The 21,214-nt window shown below is 42.3% G+C and overlaps 1 protein-coding gene across 1 annotated transcript; it reads left to right on the top strand.

Annotated features, from left to right (window-relative positions):
- Positions 1 to 4,223: 4,223 nt before the first annotated feature.
- On the top strand, positions 4,224 to 18,827 carry PDE6H (phosphodiesterase 6H). The gene is made up of 4 exons (XM_072127855.1): positions 4,224 to 4,320; positions 15,405 to 15,580; positions 16,445 to 16,485; positions 18,224 to 18,827. The coding sequence occupies exons 2-4, from the start codon at positions 15,432 to 15,434 to the stop codon at positions 18,298 to 18,300; spliced, it is 267 nt and encodes an 88-aa protein (XP_071983956.1). The 5' UTR covers positions 4,224 to 4,320; positions 15,405 to 15,431; the 3' UTR covers positions 18,301 to 18,827.
- Positions 18,828 to 21,214: the final 2,387 nt, after the last annotated feature.

Raw genomic sequence — 21,214 nt, 5'->3', positions numbered from 1 at the left:
CCCCACCGCACAGGAAGCTGCACCCCCCCCCCAACTGCCACCACACTGTATCACACCGGATGGGCTTAGATACACCACTCAGCAGTCACACAGGATGGGCTGAGATACACAGCTCAGCAGACAGTATCACACAGGATAGGATTAGATACACAGCTCAGAAGACTGTATCACACAGGAGAGGATTAGATACATGGGTCAGCAGACTGTATCACACAGGATAGGATTAGATACACAGCTCAGCAGACTGTATCACACATGATAGGATTAGATACACAGCTCAGCAGACAGTATCACACATGATAGGATTAGATACACAGCTCAGCAGGCAGTATCACACAGGATAGGATTAGATACACAGCTCAGCAGACTGTATCACACAGGATAGGATTAGATACACAGCTCAGCAGACTGTATCACACAGGATAGGATTAGATACACAGCTCAGCAGACAGTATCACACAGGATAGGATTAGATACACAGCTCAGCAGACTGTATCACACAGGAAAGGATTAGTTACACAGCTCAGCAGGCAGTATCACACAGGATGGGATTAGATACACAGCTCAGCAGTCAGTATCACACAGGATAGGATTAGATACATAGCTCAGTAGTCAGTATCACACATGATAGGATTAGATACACGGCTCAGCAGACAGTATCACACAGGATAGGATTAGATACACGGCTCAGCAGACAGTATCACACAGGATAGCATTAGATACACAGCTCAGCAGACAGTATCACACAGGATAGGATTAGATACGCAGCTCAGCAGACAGTATCACACAGGATAGGATTAGATACGCAGCTCAGCAGACAGTATCACACAGGAGAGGATTAGATATGCATGGATTTAGCACCTGCTGGGGGTTGTAGTACTTTAGGGTGTATCTGTATGCTGTGACTGGGATAAGTAGATCATGAGTTCTGTAACTGAAGATTATGTCTTCCTGTTGTGGCCGGAGGAGCGATGCTCTGCAGCCAGTGCTGTCTGATCCTTACTGCTACAGAGCCTGGGCCGGTGTCACATCAGTTATTGTTACAATGTATCTGTGAAATAAGATTTACTATCAAACTGCAACAGAATTTTGGCCTAAAGGGGAACCATCAGCAGGTGTGGTCTCTGCAGCCAGTGTCATGCATCATCCCTGGAGAGATGTGTAATCAGACCTCACACTGCTGTGCTCTGTGCTCTCTGCAGCCAGTGTCATGCATCATCCCTGGAGAGATGTGTAATCAGACCTCACACTGCTGTGCTCTGTGCTCTCTGCAGCCAGTGTTATGTACTGTCCCTGGAGAGATGTGTAATCAGACCTCACACTGCTGTGCTCTGTGCTCTCTGCAGCCAGTGTCATGCATCATCCCTGGAGAGATGTGTAATCAGACCTCACACTGCTGTGCTCTGTGCTCTCTGCAGCCAGTGTCATGCATCATCCCTGGAGAGATGTGTAATCAGACCTCACACTGCTGTGCTCTGTGCTCTCTGCAGCCAGTGTCATGCATCATCCCTGGAGAGATGTGTAATCAGACCTCACACTGCTGTGCTCTGTGCTCTCTGCAGCCAGTGCTATGTATTGTCCCTGGAGAGATGTGTGATCAGACCTCACACTGCTGTGCTCTGTGCTCTCTGCAGCCAGTGATATGTATTGTGCCTGGAGAGATGTGTAATCAGACCTCACACTGCTGTGCTCTGTGCTCTCTGCAGCCAGTGTTATGTACTGTCCCTGGAGAGATGTGTAATCAGACCTCACACTGCTGTGCTCTGTGCTCTCTGCAGCCAGTGTCATGCATCATCCCTGGAGAGATGTGTAATCAGACCTCACACTGCTGTGCTCTGTGCTCTCTGCAGCCAGTGTTCTGTACTGTCCCTGGAGAGATGTGTAATCAGACCCCACACTGCTGTGCTCTGTGCTCTCTGCAGCCAGTGTAATGTACAGTCCCTGGAGAGATATGTAATCATACCTCACACTGCTGTGCTCTGTGCTCTCTGCAGCCAGTGTTATGTATTGTCCCTGGAGAGATGTGTAATCAGACCTCACACTGCTGTGCTCTGTGCTCTCTGCAGCCAGTGTTATGTATTGTCCCTGGAGAGATGTGTAATCAGACCTCACACTGCTGTGCTCTGTGCTCTCTGCAGCCAGTGTTATGTATTGTCCCTGGAGAGATGTGTAATCAGACCTCACACTGCTGTGCTCTGTGCTCTCTGCAGCCAGTGTTATGTATTGTCCCTGGAGAGATGTGTAATCAGACACCACACTGCTGTGCTCTGAGCTCTCTGCAGCCAGTGTTATGTACTGTCCCTGGAGAGATGTGTAATCAGACCCCACACTGCTGTGCTCTGTGCTCTCTGCAGCCAGTGTTATGTATTGTCCCTGGAGAGATGTGTAATCAGACCTCACACTGCTGTGCTCTGTGCTCTCTGCAGCCAGTGTTATGTATTGTCCCTGGAGAGATGTGTAATCAGACCTCACACTGCTGTGCTCTGTGCTCTCTGCAGCCAGTGTTATGTATTGTCCCTGGAGAGATGTGTAATCAGACCTCACACTGCTGTGCTCTGTGCTCTCTGCAGCCAGTGTTATGTACTGTCCCTGGAGAGATGTGTAATCAGACCTCACACTGCTGTGCTCTGTGCTCTCTGCAGCCAGTGTTCTGTACTGTCCCTGGAGATATGTGTAATCAGACCTCACACTGCTGTGCTCTGTGCTCTCTGCAGCCAGTGTTATGTACTGTCCCTGGAGAGATGTGTAATCAGACCTCACACTGCTGTGCTCTGTGCTCTCTGCAGCCAGTGTCATGCATCATCCCTGGAGAGATGTGTAATCAGACCTCACACTGCTGTGCTCTGTGCTCTCTGCAGCCAGTGTTATGTACTGTCCCTGGAGAGATGTGTAATCAGACCCCACACTGCTGTGCTCTGTGCTCTCTGCAGCCAGTGTAATGTACAGTCCCTGGAGAGATATGTAATCATACCTCACACTGCTGTGCTCTCAGTGCTCTCTGCAGCCAGTGTAATGTACAGACCCTGGAGAGAATGTATCATACCTCACAGTGTGATCTCTGTGCTCTCTGCAGCCAGTGTTGTATTGTCCCTGGAGAGATGGTAATCAGACCTCACACTGCTGTGCTCTGTGCTCTCTGCAGCCAGTGTTATGTATTGTCCCTGGAGAGATGTGTAATCAGACCTCACACTGCTGTGCTCTGTGCTCTCTGCAGCCAGTGTTATGTATTGTCCCTGGAGAGAATGTGTAATCAGACCTCACACTGCTGTGCTCTGTGCTCTCTGCAGCCAGTGTTATGTATTGTCCCTGGAGAGATGTGTAATCAGACCCACACTGCTGTGCTCTGTGCTCTCTGCAGCCAGTGTTATGTACTGTCCCTGGAGAGATGTGTAATCAGACCCCACACTGCTGTGCTCTGTGCTCTCTGCAGCCAGTGTTATGTATTATTGTCCCTGGAGAGATGTGTAATCAGACCTCACACTGCTGTGCTCTGTGCTCTCTGCAGCCAGTGTTATGTATTGTTACCTGGAGAGATGTGTTATCAGACCTCACACTGCTGTGCTCTGTGCTCTCTGCAGCCAGTGTTATGTATTGTCCCTGGAGAGATGTGTAATCAGACCTCACACTGCTGTGCTCTGTGCTCTGTGCAGCCAGTGTTATGTACTGTCCCTGGAGAGATGTGTAATCAGACCTCACACTGCTGTGCTCTGTGCTCTCTGCAGCCAGTGTTATGTACTGTCCCTGGAGAGATGTGTAATCAGACCTCACACTGCTGTGCTCTGTGCTCTCTGCAGCCAGTGTTATGTATTATCCCTGGAGAGATGTGTAATCAGACCTCACACTGCTGTGCTCTGTGCTCTCTGCAGCCTGTGTTATGTACTGTCCCTGGAGAGATGTGTAATCAGACCTCACACTGCTGTGCTCTGTGCTCTCTGCAGCCAGTGTTATGTACTGTCCCTGGAGAGATGTGTAATAGACTCTTCTTAAACATCGGAGACTTTTGTGTCTTTTATATCGGCCATTATAATAAATCCGTCCCACGTTCTTAGACCTGCGATATTTGTCCCGTGGTGTCAGAATTGTTCCCATCACTGACAGCAAGCAGAGTTGCTATTGCGCTGAATCTGTAAACATTGGGATCAGGGGGTTGGAGGGGTTCACATACTTTGGCGGCTGCACCTGTCAGAGGTCGCGCTCCTCCGGATTAGGTAATTGGCGGCTGGAGATAATCTGCTGATAATCCTCCTCCCTCAGCGGCCTTATATCTAGCGGATCACCGCAGCAGCCGCAGAGACACCGCCGTACAGCACCCGGAGCAGCGTGAGTATGAGGGGGGGGCCCGGGGTCATGTGACCGCACCCACATATCCGGGTTATTGAGCGCAGCTTCGGTCGCTCCAAGGATTCCAGGAATTATCTCCTATTGGATGATCCGACACTCGGAATGATACAGGGAGCGTAAAATGGGCGACTAGCGAGGAGCAGAGACGGACGGACAGAGATCAGCGCGGACGTGTAATAGTCACATGTGATAATAGGCCGTAACGTAATAAGGTAACAATATGTGTAATAACATAATGCAGCCTCATATAGTATATACAGTGGCGTAACAACAGCCTTAGTGGCTGCTACGGGGCCGCCCTGCTACGGGGCCCGCACCTCTCTGCCCCCAGCCCCCGTCCTTCCAACCTCCGTTTGCACAGTGTGCACCTTCCTGCCGCTAGGGTCGCTGGCTGAGTGCACTGAGTGCGATCCTACTGGTGCACCTCATTTTCTGGCCTGCGGTCCCCCGGCGCACCCTGTCCTCGGACCCCAGATTTCCAGGCAGCGCATCTCGTCTTCAGGCCCCTGACGCACCTGCCGGCGCACCTCATCCCCGCCCGCAGAGCACCTTGTCTGGCTGCTGGCCAACCTGCAGGAACACCTCACCTTCACCCCACCAAGCGACTCATCTTCCAAAATGCCTGTAACTATCTTTATGTGCATATATATTAAATGCTGTATGTGTGTGTGTGTATATGCTGTATGTGTGTGTGTGTATATGCTGTATGTGTGTGTGTGTGTGTGTATATACTGTATGTGTGTGTATATACTGTATATGTGTGTGTATATACTGTATATGTGTGTGTATATACTGTATGTGTGTGTATATGCTGTATGTGTATATACTGTATGTGTGTGTATATGCTGTATGTGTGTATATACTGTATGTATGTGTGTGTATATACTGTATGTATGTGTGTGTATATACTGTATGTATGTGTATATACTGTATATGTGTGTGTATATACTGTATGTGTGTGTATATGCTGTATGTGTGTGTATATGCTGTATGTGTATATACTGTATGTGTGTGTATATGCTGTATGTGTGTATATACTGTATGTGTGTGTATATACTGTATGTGTGTGTATACTGTATGTATGTGTGTGTATACTGTATGTATGTGTGTGTATATGCTGAATTTGGATGAATATGCTGTATGTGTGTGTGTATATGCTGTATGTGTGTGTGTATATGCTGTATGTATGTGTGTATATATACTGTATGTATGTGTGTGTATATACTGTATGTGTGTGTATATGCTGTATGTGTGTGTGTGTGTGTGTATGCTGTATGTGTGTGTGTATGCTGTATGTGTGTGTATATGCTGTATGTGTGTGTATATACTGTATGTGTGTGTATATATGCTGTATGTATGTGTGTGTATATGCTGTATGTGTGTGTATATACTGTATGTATGTGTGTGTATATACTGTATGTGTGTGTATATATGCTGTATGTATGTGTGTGTATATGCTGTATGTGTGTGTATATACTGTATGTGTGTATGCTGTATATGTGTGTGTATGTGTGTGTATATACTGTATATGTGTGTGTATATGCTGTATGTGTGTGTGTATATGCTGTATGTGTGTGTATATACTGTGTGTGTATATGCTGTATGTGTGTGTATATGCTGTATGTGTGTGTATATACTGTATGTGTGTGTATATGCTGTATGTGTGTGTATATACTGTATGTGGATGTATACTGTATGTATGTGTGTGTGTATATGCTGTATGTGTGTGTATATGCTGTATGTGTGTGTATATACTGTATGTGGATGTATACTGTATGTATGTGTGTGTGTATATGCTGTATGTGTGTATATGCTGTATGTGTGTGTATATGCTGTATGTGTGTGTATATATGCTATGTGTGTGTATATGCTGTATGTGTGTGTATATACTGTATGTGCGTGTATATACTGTATGTGTATGTATATGCTGTATGTGTGTGTATATGCTGTATGTGTGTGTATATACTGTATGTGGATGTATACTGTATGTATGTGTGTGTGTATGCTGTATGTGTGTGTATATACTGTATGTGGATGTATACTGTATGTATGTGTGTGTGTATATGCTGTATGTGTGTATATGCTGTATGTGTGTGTGTATATGCTGTATGTGTGTGTATATATGCTATGTGTGTGTATATGCTGTATGTGTGTGTATATACTGTATGTGCGTGTATATACTGTATGTGTATGTATATGCTGTATGTGCGTGTATATGCTGTATGTGCGTGTATATACTGTATGTGCGTGTATATACTGTATGTTGATGTATTCTGTATGTATGTGTGTGTATATGCTGTATGTGGATGTATATGCTGTATGTGTGTGTATATACTGTACGAGTGCATTTGATGTGTATGTATTAGTGTATAAATGTATATCCTAGCACATATATGTGTACATATAGTTTATACCTGTTTGTACATGTGTACAGAGTATATAAAAGTGTGTATTAATGTGTGTGATTGTGTAAACGTGTGTGTACATATATATATATATATATTGTAAGGGTGCATTGGCGCACGCCTTTTCATGTTGCGTTTTCCAGCGTTGGAAGCGTTTTTCTTCATTGCTGGAAGTGTAATCAGCTGTGTTCACATCGGGACTCGGCTGCTTACACTTCAGCAATGAAGAAAAACGCAACATGAAAAGGCGTTTTAACGAATTCCCTCGGGAAATCTGCTATAGGACCCGGCCGCTCCTAATTACGCCCCTGAGTATATAATAGCATAATAAAGTGTCGTATAATAACATAATACAGCGTAATATAGTATATAATAGTGTAATAACACAGAGTAATATAGTATATAATAGTGTAATAACACAGCGTGATATAGTATATAATAGTGTAATAATACAGCGTAATATAGTATATAATAGTGTAATAATACAGCGTAATATAGTATATAATAGTGTAATAATACAGCGTGATATAGTATATAATAGTGTAATAATACAGCGTGATATAGTATATAATAGTGTAATAACACAGCGTGATATAGTATATAATAGTGTAATAACACAGCGTAATATAGTATATAATAGTGTAATAACACAGCGTAATATAGTATATAATAGTGTAATAACACAGCGTAATATAGTATATAATAGTGTAATAATACAGCGTAATATAGTATATAATAGTGTAATAACACAGCGTAATATAGTATATAATAGTGTAGTAACATAGCGTAATATAGTATATAATAGTGTAATAACACAGCGTAATATAGTATATAATAGTGTAATAACACAGCGTAATATAGTATATAATAGTGTAATAATACAGCGTAATATAGTATATAATAGTGTAATAATACAGCGTGATATAGTATATAATAGTGTAATAACACAGCGTAATATAGTATATAATAGTGTAATAACACAGCGTAATATAGTATATAATAGTGTAATAATACAGAGTAATATAGTATATAATAGTGTAATAATACAGAGTAATATAGTATATAATAGTGTAATAATACAGCGTAATATAGTATATAATAGTGTAATAATACAGAGTAATATAGTATATAATAGTGTAATACAGCGTAATATAGTATATAATAGTGTAATAACACAGCGTGATATAGTATATAATAGTGTAATAATACAGCGTGATATAGTATATAATAGTGTAATAATACAGCGTGATATAGTATATAATAGTGTAATAATACAGAGTAATATAGTATATAATAATGTAATAACACAGCGTAATATAGTATATAATAGTGTAATAACACAGCGTAATATAGTATATAATAGTGTAATAATACAGAGTAATATAGTATATAATAGTGTAATACAGCGTAATATAGTATATAATAGTGTAATAACACAGCGTAATATAGTATATAATAGTGTAATAATACAGCGTGATATAGTATATAATAGTGTAATAATACAGCGTAATATAGTATATAATAGTGTAATAACACAGCGGGATATAGTATATAATAGTGTAATAATACAGAGTAATATAGTATATAATAATGTAATAACACAGCGTAATATAGTATATAATAGTGTAATAACACAGCGTAATATAGTATATAATAGTGTAATGATACAGAGTAATATAGTATATAATAGTGTAATACAGCGTAATATAGTATATAATAGTGTAATAACACAGCGTAATATAGTATATAATAGTGTAATAACACAGCGTAATATAGTATATAATAGTGTAATAACACAGCGTAATATAGTATATAATAGTGTAGTAATACAGCGTGATATAGTATATAATAGTGTAATAACACAGCGTAATATAGTATATAATAGTGTAATAACACAGCGTGATATAGTATATAATAGTGTAATAACACAGCGTAATATAGTATATAATAGTGTAATAATACAGCGTGATATAGTATATAATAGTGTAATAACACAGCGTAATATAGTATATAATAGTGTAATAACACAGCGTAATATAGTATATAATAGTGTAATAACACAGCGTAATATAGTATATAATAGTGTAATAACACAGCGTAATATAGTATATAATAGTGTAATAACACAGCGTAATATAGTATATAATAGTGTAATAACACAGCGTAATATAGTATATAATAGTGTAATAACACAGCGTAATATAGTATATAATAATGTAATAACACAGCGTGATATAGTATATAATAGTGTAATAACACAGCGTAATATAGTATATAATAGTGTAATAACACAGCGTAATATAGTATATAATAGTGTAATAACACAGCGTAATATAGTATATAATAGTGTAATAATACAGCGTGATATAGTATATAATAGTGTAATAATACAGCGTGATATAGTATATAATAGTGTAATAATACAGAGTAATATAGTATATAATAGTGTAATACAGCGTAATATAGTATATAATAGTGTAATAATACAGCGTAATATAGTATATAATAATGTAATAACACAGCGTAATATAGTATATAATAGTGTAATAACACAGCGTAATATAGTATATAATAGTGTAATAACACAGCGTAATATAGTATATAATAGTGTAATAATACAGCGTGATATAGTATATAATAGTGTAATAATACAGAGTAATATAGTATATAATAGTGTAATACAGCGTAATATAGTATATAATAATGTAATAACACAGCGTAATATAGTATATAATAGTGTAATAACACAGCGTAATATAGTATATAATAGTGTAATAACACAGCGTAATATAGTATATAATAGTGTAATAACACAGCGTAATATAGTATATAATAGTGTAATAATACAGCGTGATATAGTATATAATAGTGTAATAATACAGAGTAATATAGTATATAATAGTGTAATACAGCGTAATATAGTATATAATAGTGTAATAACACAGCGTAATATAGTATATAATAGTGTAATAATACAGCGTAATATAGTATATAATAGTGTAATAATACAGCGTAATATAGTATATAATTGTGTAATAATACAGCGTAATATAGTATATAATAGTGTAATAATACAGCGTAATATAGTATATAATAGTGTAATAACACAGCGTAATATAGTATATAATAGTGTAATAACACAGCGTGATATAGTATATAATAGTGTAATAACACAGCGTGATATAGTATATAATAGTGTAATAATACAGCGTAATATAGTATATAATAGTGTAATAACACAGCGTAATATAGTATATAATAGTGTAATAACACAGCGTGATATAGTATATAATAATGTAATAACACAGCGTAATATAGTATATAATAGTGTAATAACACAGCGTAATATAGTATATAATAGTGTAATAACACAGCGTAATATAGTATATAATAATGTAATAACACAGCGTAATATAGTATATAATAGTGTAATAACACAGCGTAATATAGTATATAATAGTGTAATAACACAGCGTAATATAGTATATAATAGTGTAATAACACAGCGTAATATAGTATATAATAGTGTAATAATACAGCGTGATATAGTATATAATAGTGTAATAATACAGCGTGATATAGTATATAATAGTGTAATAACACAGCGTAATATAGTATATAATAATGTAATAACACAGCGTAATATAGTATATAATAGTGTAATAACACAGCGTAATATAGTATATAATAGTGTAGTAATACAGCGTGATATAGTATATAATAGTGTAATAATACAGCGTGATATAGTATATAATAGTGTAATAACACAGCGTAATATAGTATATAATAGTGTAATAATACAGCGTAATATAGTATATAATAGTGTAATAATACAGCGTGATATAGTATATAATAGTGTAATAACACAGCGTAATATAGTATATAATAATGTAATAACACAGCGTAATATAGTATATAATAGTGTAATAACACAGCGTAATATAGTATATAATAGTGTAATAACACAGCGTAATATAGTATATAATAGTGTAATAACACAGCGTAATATAGTATATAATAGTGTAATAATACAGCGTAATATAGTATATAATAGTGTAATAACACAGCGTAATATAGTATATAATAGTGTAATAACACAGCGTGATATAGTATATAATAGTGTAATAACACAGCGTGATATAGTATATAATAGTGTAATAACACAGCGTAATATAGTATATAATAATGTAATAACACAGCGTGATATAGTATATAATAGTGTAATAACACAGCGTGATATAGTATATAATAGTGTAATAACACAGCGTAATATAGTATATAATAGTGTAATAATACAGCGTGATATAGTATATAATAGTGTAATAACACAGCGTGATATAGTATATAATAGTGTAATAACACAGCGTAATATAGTATATAATAGTGTAATAATACAGCGTGATATAGTATATAATAGTGTAATAATACAGCGTGATATAGTATATAATAGTGTAATAACACAGCGTAATATAGTATATAATAGTGTAATAATACAGCGTGATATAGTATATAATAGTGTAATAATACAGCGTGATATAGTATATAATAGTGTAATAACACAGCGTAATATAGTATATAATAGTGTAATAATACAGCGTGATATAGTATATAATAGTGTAATAACACAGCGTGATATAGTATATAATAGTGTAATAACACAGCGTAATATAGTATATAATAGTGTAATAACACAGCGTAATATAGTATATAATAGTGTAATAACACAGCGTAATATAGTATATAATAGTGTAATAACACAGCGTAATATAGTATATAATAATGTAATAACACAGCGTGATATAGTATATAATAGTGTAATAATACAGCGTAATATAGTATATAATAGTGTAATAACACAGCGTAATATAGTATATAATAGTGTAATAACACAGCGTGATATAGTATATAATAGTGTAATAACACAGCGTAATATAGTATATAATAGTGTAATAATACAGCGTGATATAGTATATAATAGTGTAATAACACAGCGTAATATAGTATATAATAGTGTAATAACACAGCGTGATATAGTATATAATAGTGTAATAACACAGCGTGATATAGTATATAATAGTGTAATAACACAGCGTAATATAGTATATAATAATGTAATAACACAGCGTGATATAGTATATAATAGTGTAATAACACAGCGTGATATAGTATATAATAGTGTAATAACACAGCGTAATATAGTATATAATAGTGTAATAATACAGCGTGATATAGTATATAATAGTGTAATAACACAGCGTGATATAGTATATAATAGTGTAATAACACAGCGTGATATAGTATATAATAGTGTAATAACACAGCGTAATATAGTATATAATAGTGTAATAACACAGCGTAATATAGTATATAATAGTGTAATAATACAGCGTGATATAGTATATAATAGTGTAATAATACAGCGTGATATAGTATATAATAGTGTAATAACACAGCGTAATATAGTATATAATAATGTAATAACACAGCGTAATATAGTATATAATAGTGTAATAACACAGCGTAATATAGTATATAATAGTGTAATAACACAGCGTAATATAGTATATAATAGTGTAATAACACAGCGTAATATAGTATATAATAGTGTAATAACACAGCGTAATATAGTATATAATAGTGTAATAACACAGCGTAATATAGTATATAATAGTGTAATAACGCAGCGTAATATAGTATATAATAGTGTAGTAATACAGCGTGATATAGTATATAATAGTGTAATAACACAGCGTGATATAGTATATAATAGTGTAATAATACAGCGGGATACAATGTAATGTAGTGACACATACAGTAATAAGACATCATGTGATACAATGTCACCTCCTGTAGTGTAATATCATGTGAGTAATAGGATGCATTATAATCTAGTGTGATACTATAATATATCATCTCATGGAAACGCAGAATAAGCAGAGGAATAAACTAGAACCTAACGTTATATAAAGTGACACAATGTAATATACAATATAATAGAAGGTGATATAATCTGACGTCACAGTAACGGATAATATTTTATGATAAATGTAACATGTGACATTGTGTATGAGGCGGGTGATGGGGCCCCATGATGCCGGGTCAGGGGCCCCGCTATGACGGTTCTGCCCTCTCCCCCGCTGCTGCTCCTTCTAGATCACATGTCCTGCCCGGGTGCTGGCACCCACCAGGCACCCGGCACCCTGCACCTCATCCACTTACAGTAATCCCATAATCCTCATCCCACTCATCCAGGTAATGAGATCTAAGAAAGTCATCAACCAGAGTGGCCATTACCTAATCCCATAGTGCGTCATGTATCTAATCCCATCATGTGTCATACTGTCTGCTGTATCTAATCCCATCATGTGTGATACTGTATGCTGTATCTAATCCCATCATATGTGATACTGTCCACTGTACCTAATCCCATCATGTGTGATAGTCTACTGTATCTAATCCCATCATGTGTGATACTGTATGCTGTATCTAATCCCATCATGTGTCATACTGTCTGCTGTATCCAATCCCATCATGTGTGATACTGTATGCTGTATCTAATCCCATCATGTGTGATACTGTCCACTGTACCTAATCCCATCATGTGTGATACTGTCTACTGTATCTAATCCCATCATGTGTGATACTGTATGCTGTATCTAATCCCATCATGTGTCATACTGTCTGCTGTATCCAATCCCATCATGTGTGATACTGTCTACTGTATCTAATCCCATCATGTGTGATACTGTATGCTGTATCTAATCCCATCATGTGTCATACTGTCTGCTGTATCCAATCCCATCATGTGTGATACTGTCTGCTGTATCTAATCCCATCTTGTGTGATACTGTCCACTGTATCTAATCCCATCATGTGTGATACTGTATGCTGTATCTAATCCCATCTTGTGTGATACTGTATGCTGTATCTAATCCCATCATGTGTGATACTGTATGCTGTATCTAATCCCATCATGTGTGATACTGTATGCTGTATCTAATCCCATTTTGTGTGATACTGTCCACTGTATCTAATCCCATCATGTGTGATACTGTATGCTGTATCTAATCCCATTTTGTGTGATACTGTCCACTGTATCTAATCCCATCATGTGTGATACTGTATGCTGTATCTAATCCCATCATGTGTGATACTGTCCACTGTATCTAATCCCATCATGTGTGATACTGTATGCTGTATCTAATCCTACCATGGGTGAGACCTTTTTAAAACTTGGACTCTCAGGAGTCGGGCGATAACTCAGGGAAGATAAGGTTAATAAAAAATTCACATACTTAAAGGGGTCTTCTCCTCTCGTCTGGGCACTCACACTCAGTCTCATTAATCTTCCATATATAAACATTTCTTCAATTACATGCTATGAAAAAAAATGTTCCTGTGTGAAGATAATGGGGGTCATTTACTAAGGGCCCGATTCGCGTTTTCCCGACGCGTTACCCGAATATTTCCGATTTGTGCCGATTGTACCTGAATTGCCCCGGGATTTTGGCGCACGCGATCAGATTGTGGCGCATCAGCGCCGGCATGCGTGCGACGGAAATCGGGAGGCGTGGCCGAACGAAAACCCGACGTATTCGGAAAAACCGCCGCATTTAAGAGCCGAAAAAGTGTCGCTTGGGAAGCGCTTACCTTCACCTGGTCCGAGGTGGTGCATTCCAGCGCGTTGAGATGATTATCAGCGCAGCAGCGCCACCTGGTGGACGGCGGAGGAACTACATTCATAAATCCCGGCCGGACCCGAATCCAGAGCAGAGAATGCGCTGCTGGATCGCGAATGGTCCGGGTAAGTAAATGTGCCCCAATTTCTCATAAATGTAGTGATATGGTCCCTTAGAAACAAGACTGTGTCCTTGGATACGACCACCTCTGCTGGAGGGATTGCACAACGAAACAAAAGGTTATTGTATATGAAATGTCCGGGAGTTACTGCAGGTCCCAGCCGTCCTGTGGTAATGATCGCTGAATCCTGGTGGTCCGGCAGGTCTCTATAGCCCATGTCTGGCCACTGCTGCCAGAGTGTGGGGTGGTCGTATCCAAGGAAGCCATCTCGTTTTTAAGAGACAGCATGGCCACTTTTATGAGAAATTATCTTCACACGGGAACATTTTTTTAATAACATCCAATTGAAGAAATGTTTATATATGGTAAATGAATTCAATGAAATGTCCAGATGGGAAAACCCCTTTAAGTAAAAGTCAAATTGTCTATTGGGAAGTTGTGGAGCTTGGAGGGAGGAGCTTGGAGGGAGGAGCTTGTTGTACTCGGGTCTGTGGCGCCATCCGCTGGTCAGTGTGGAGAATACGCCTCCATGTTCCGGGAGCCGCAGCTACAATCCTGGATGCGTTTTCCGTGTGTTACCACTGTGGTTTCTGCGGATCAGGTCCCTGGGGATTTCTATGGTTCCCTCGGGTCTGGGCCTCGCACCCCTCAGATAATCCTCAGGTCACATCTTACTCCTCCGGGGGTTTGTGGCTCTTCCAGGGATCAGGAGAAGACACTGACACCATGTACCAGACGGATGCTGCGATTGTGGGTGGAGTTCTCCTTTAAGAACCGCATGGGGGAGGATACAATGTAGCGAAGCTGCAGCTGTTGTAGTTCCTGGATCTCACCACATCTTCTGTTCTGTCTCCTCAGGTCCCTGAGAGTGGAATAACCCGAGACATGAATTCCAGCTCCCCCGCATCCAGCGCCTTGGCCCCCGCAAGCGGCAATAATGGGGGCCCCACCACACCCCGGAAGGGACCTCCTAAATTCAAGCAGAGACAAACCCGTCAGTTCAAGAGCAAACCCCCAAAGAAGGGAGTGAAGGGGTAAGTCCATGTCACGTGTAACGGGGGCTCCATGTATGTGGACCACGTGGAACTACAACCCCCAGTCATCTACCAATAGCTGTAGGGAGCCTGACGCCTCTAGGGCTGGGGCGGAGCCTGACGCCTCTAGGGCAGGGGTGGAGCCTGACGCCTCTAGGGCAGGGGTGGAGCCTGACGCCTGTAGTGCAGGGGTGGAGCCTGACGCCTGTAGTGCAGGGGTGGAGCCTGACGCCTCTAGTGCAGGAGTGGAGCCTGACGCCTCTAGGGCTGGGGCGGAGCCTGACGCCTCTAGGGCAGGGGCGGAGCCTGACGCCTCTAGGGCAGGGGCGGAGCCTGACGCCTCTAGGGCAGGGGCGGATCCTGACGCCTCTAGGGCAGCGGCGGAGCCTGACGCCTCTAGGGCAGCGGCGGAGCCTGACGCCTCTAGGGCAGGGGCGGAGCCTGACGCCTCTAGGGCTGGGGCGGAGCCTGACGCCTCTAGGGCAGGGGCGGAGCCTGACGCCTCTAGGGCAGGGGCGGAGCCTGACGCCTCTAGGGCAGGGGCGGAGCCTGACGCCTCTAGGGCAGGGGCGGAGCCTGACACAAAGAATCATGGGACATGAGGGAAGCTTATTACTTATTCAGGGCAGATACAGGAAGAGTTTAGTCTCCGTCCACTTCTCTGCTGCCAAGGAAGATTCTGACAAGTAGCTTAAGGACAGAAAATGCCAGAACTCTGAAAGGGAAAGGGTAAATTTGGTAAATGTCATTATGAAATCAGAGTTATAATATTTTTCATGGAGCCCCCAGAGATTTGGAGGGGATTTCCTCTTTAAGCAGCTTTAGGATCTTTGGATCGTGATTGATTTTTCTGTTATCTGGCAGGTTTGGAGATGATATTCCGGGGATGGAAGGACTTGGCACAGGTGAGGAATCTTCCATCTCATCAGTTATCACCTCCGACCCTGTTCCCCGATATAGACCTGGGGGATATGCTCCAGATCGCTACACTGTGACCCTCGTCCCCTACATAGTGACCTACGCCCCTTCTCAGTGACCCTAGACCCTACTCCCTACACAGTGATATCAGCCCCTACACAGTGACCCCAGCCCCTACACAGTGACCCCGGCCCCTGCACAGTGACCCCGGCCCCTGCACAGTGACCCCGGCCCCTGCACAGTGACCTCAACCTCTACTCAGTGACCCCGGCCCCTACTCAGTGACCCCGGCCCCTACTCAGTGACCCCGGCCCCTACACAGTGACCTCGGCCCCTACACAGTGACCCCGGCCCCTACACAGTGACCCCGGCCCCTACACAGTGACCTCAACCTCTACTCAGTGACCCCGGCCCCTACTCAGTGACCCCGGCCCCTACACAGTGACCTCGGCCCCTACACAGTGACCCCGGCCCCTACTCAGTGACCCCGGCCCCTACACAGTGACCTCGGCCCCTTCTCAGTGACCCTAGACCCTACACCCTTCACAGTGATATCAGCCCCTACACAGTGACCCCGGCCCCTGCACAGTGACCCCGGCCCCTGCACAGTGACCCCGGCCCCTGCACAGTGACCCCGGCCCCTACACAGTGACCCCGGCCCCTACACAGTGACCTCGGCCTCTACTCAGTGACCACATCCCCTACGTAGTGACCTCGGCCTCTACTCAGTGACCCCGGCCCCTACACAGTGACCCCGGCCCCTACACAGTGACCTCGGCCTCTACATAGTGACCTAAGCCCCTTCTCAGTGACCCTAGACCCTACACCCTACACAGTGATATCAGCCCCTACACAGTGACCCTAGCCCCTACACAGTGATCCCGGCCCCTGCACAGTGACCCTAGCCCCTACACAGTGATCCCGGCCCCTGCACAGTGACCACATCCCCTACACAGTGACCTCGGCCTCTACTCAGTGACCCCGGCCCCTACACAGTGACCTCGGCCTCTACTCAGTGACCCCGGCCCCTACACAGTGACCCCGGCCCCTACACAGTGACCCCGGCCTACACAGTGACCCCGGCCCCTACACAGTGACCCCGGCCTACACAGTGACCCCGGCCCCTACACAGTGACCTCGGCCCATACACAGTGACCTGGGCCCATACACAGTGACCTCGGCCCATACTCAGTGACCTCGGCCCATACTCAGTGACCTCGGCCCATACTCAGTGACCCCGGCCCCTATGCAGTGACCCCGGCCCCTACGCAGTGACCTTCATCCCTTCACAGTGACTGCCACCCCAACATAAAGACCCTCGCCCCTTCACAGTGACCCCTGTCCCTACAGAGTGATACTCGCCCCTACACAGTGACCGCAAGCCCTACTCAGTGCCCCCTGCACAGTGACCCCCACCGCTACACAGTGACCTCGGCCTCTACACAGTGACCCCGACCCATACACAGTGACCTCGGCCCATACACAGTGACCCCAGCCCCTACACAGTGACCCCGGCCCCTACACAGTGACCTTCATCCCTTCACAGTGACTGCAGCCCCAACATAAAGACCCTCGCCCCTTCACAGTGACCCCTGTCCCTACAGAGTGATACTCGCCCCTACACAGTGACCGCAAGCCCTACTCAGTGCCCCCTGCACAGTGGCCCCATACAGTGCCCCCACCCCTATAGTTGGCAGTAATGACACGTCTGCTCCTCTCCTACAGACATCACCGTCATCTGCCCCTGGGAGGCCTTCAGCCACCTGGAGCTGCACGAGCTCGCACAGTTCGGAATCATCTAAAGATTCTCCTGACAAGGGACGAAGAGCAGGAACTTATAAGATACACCCGATAGTACACGGAAGAACAGCACAACCAGCCTCACCAGCAGCATTGGTCTCATAAACCTCACCAGCACCAGCAGCAGTAATGGCCTCACCGGCCTCACCAGCACCAGCAGCAGTAATGGCCTCACCGGCCTCACCAGCACCACCGGCAGTAATGGCCTCACCGGCCTCACCAGCACCAGCAGCAGTAATGGTCTCACGGCCTCACCAGCACCACCGGCAGTAATGGCCTCACCGGCCTCACCAGCAGCACCAGACTCACAGTTGCCCCGTCTAGCAATGGCAGATGGAGACCCCTCCCTGGTGATGCCTGGAGATTATGTTGGGTTCCCTCCGCCATCGTGTTTCATATGTTTTATTTTCGTTGTAGGTTTTGCTTTGCACAGAGAAAAAAGAAATAGAGAAAAAAAAATAATTGTTATAAATTAATAAATTCTATGATGTAGCGAGTAACGATTATATAATAAAAGTCATGTAGAAAATTGTCTGTGTTTTTTGTTAACGGGAACCTGTCAGCAGAGGTGAGCGTGCAGCCAGCATGTGCACTGGAGGCGGTCCTTACACTGCTGTGCCCATTGGTGTGAATTATGGCTGTACTCTGGAGCCCAGAGAGGGGCGGAGCTATCCAGCCGCACAGAGCACAGCAGTGTGAGGACACAAATACAATTATAAAAGAAGAATAACACATAGCACTGGCTGCAGTCTGTATTGTCTCGCTGTTGGTGAAGATGCTGCTCCGGCACACATTTCCATATGTAGTGATATCCCCCTAGTGGTGGTGTATAATCTGTATGTAGTGAGCTCCCCCCTAGTGGTGGTGTATAATGTGTATGTAGTGATATCCCCCTAGTGGTGGTGTATAATCTGTATGTAGTGAGCTCCCCCTAGTGGTGGTGTATAATGTGTATGTAGTGATCTCCCCCTAGTGGTGGTGTATAATGTGTATGTAGTGATCTCCCCCTAGTGGTGGTGTATAATGTGTATGTAGTGATCTCCCCCTAGTGGTGGTGTATAATGTGTATGTAGTGATCTCCTCCTAGTGGTGGTGTATAATCTGTATGTAGTGATCTCCCCCTAGTGGTGGTGTATAATCTGTATGTAGTGATCTCCCCCTAGTGGTGATGTATAATCTGTATGTAGTGATCTCCCCCTAGTGGTGGTGTATAATCTGTATGTACTGATCTCCTCCTAGTGGTGGTGTATAATCTGTATGTAGTGACCTCCCCCTAGTGGTGGTGTATAATGTGTATGTAGTGATCTCCTCCTAGTGGTGGTGTATAATCTGTATGTAGTGAGCTCCCCCTAGTGGTGGTGTATAATGTGTATGTAGTGATCTCCCCCTAGTGGTGGTGTATAATCTGTATGTAGTGATCTCCTCCTAGTGGTGGTGTATAATGTGTATGTAGTGATCTCCCCCTAGTGGTGGTGTATAATGTGTATGTAGTGATCACCCCCTAGTGGTGGTGTATAATGTGTATGTAGTGATCTACCCCTAGTGGTGGTGTATAATCTGTATGTAGTGATCTCCTCCTAGTGGTGGTGTATAATCTGTATGTAGTGATCTCCTCCTAGTGGTGGTGTATAATCTGTATGTAGTGATCTCCTCCTAGTGGTGGTGTATAATGTGTATGTAGTGATCTCCTCCTAGTGGTGGTGTATAATCTGTATGTAGTGATCTCCCCCTAGTGGTGGTGTATAATGTGTATGTAGTGATCTCCTCCTAGTGGTGGTGTATAATCTGTATGTAGTGATCTCCCCCTAGTGGTGGTGTATAATGTGTATGTAGTGATCTCCTCCTAGTGGTGGTGTATAATCTGTATGTAGTGATCTCCCCCTAGTGGTGGTGTATAATGTGTATGTAGTGATCTCCTCCTAGTGGTGGTGTATAATGTGCATGTAGTGATCTCCCCCTAGTGGTGGTGTATAATCTGTATGTAGTGATCTCCCCCTAGTGGTGGTGTATAATCTGTATGTAGTGATCTCCCCCTAGTGGTGGTGTATAATCTGTATGTAGTGATCTCCTCCTAGTGGTGGTGTATAATGTGTATGTAGTGATCTCCTCCTAGTGGTGGTGTATAATGTGTATGTAGTGATCTCCCCCTAGTGGTGGTGTATAATCTGCATGTAGTGATCTCCTCCTAGTGGTGGTGTATAATGTGTATGTAGTGATCTCCCCCTAGTGGTGGTGTATAATGTGTATGTAGTGATCTCCCCCTAGTGGTGGTGTATAATCTGTATGTAGTGATCTCCCCCTAGTGGTGGTGTATAATCTGTATGTAGTGATCTCCTCCTAGTGGTGGTGTATAATGTGTATGTAGTGATCTCCTCCTAGTGGTGGTGTATAATCTGTATGTAGTGATCTCCCCCTAGTGGTGGTGTATAATCTGCATGTAGTGATCTCCTCCTAGTGGTGGTGTATAATGTGTATGTAGTGATCTCCCCCTAGTGGTGGTGTATAATGTGTATGTAGTGATCTCCCCCTAGTGGTGGTGTATAATGTGTATGTAGTGAGCTCCCCCTAGTGGTGGTGTATAATCTGTATGTAGTGATCTCCTCCTAGTGGTGGTGTATAATGTGTATGTAGTGATCTCCCCCTAGTGGTGGTGTATAATGTGTATGTAGTGATCTCCTCCTAGTGGTGGTGTATAATGTGTATGTAGTGATCTCCCCCTAGTGGTGGTGTATAATGTGTATGTAGTGATCTCCCCCTAGTGGTGGTGTATAATGTGTATGTAGTGATCTCCTCCTAGTGGTGGTGTATAATCTGTATGTAGTGATCTCCCCCTAGTGGTGGTGTATAATCTGTATGTAGTGATCTCCCCCTAGTGGTGGTGTATAATGTGTATGTAGTGATCTCCCCCTAGTGGTG

Source organism: Engystomops pustulosus, chromosome 10 (genome assembly GCF_040894005.1).
Source record: "Engystomops pustulosus chromosome 10, aEngPut4.maternal, whole genome shotgun sequence".
NCBI classification, from domain to species: Eukaryota; Metazoa; Chordata; class Amphibia; order Anura; family Leptodactylidae; genus Engystomops; species Engystomops pustulosus.
Note: the sequence above shows the minus strand (reverse complement) of the source record. Positions and strands in the feature narration are given on the sequence as shown.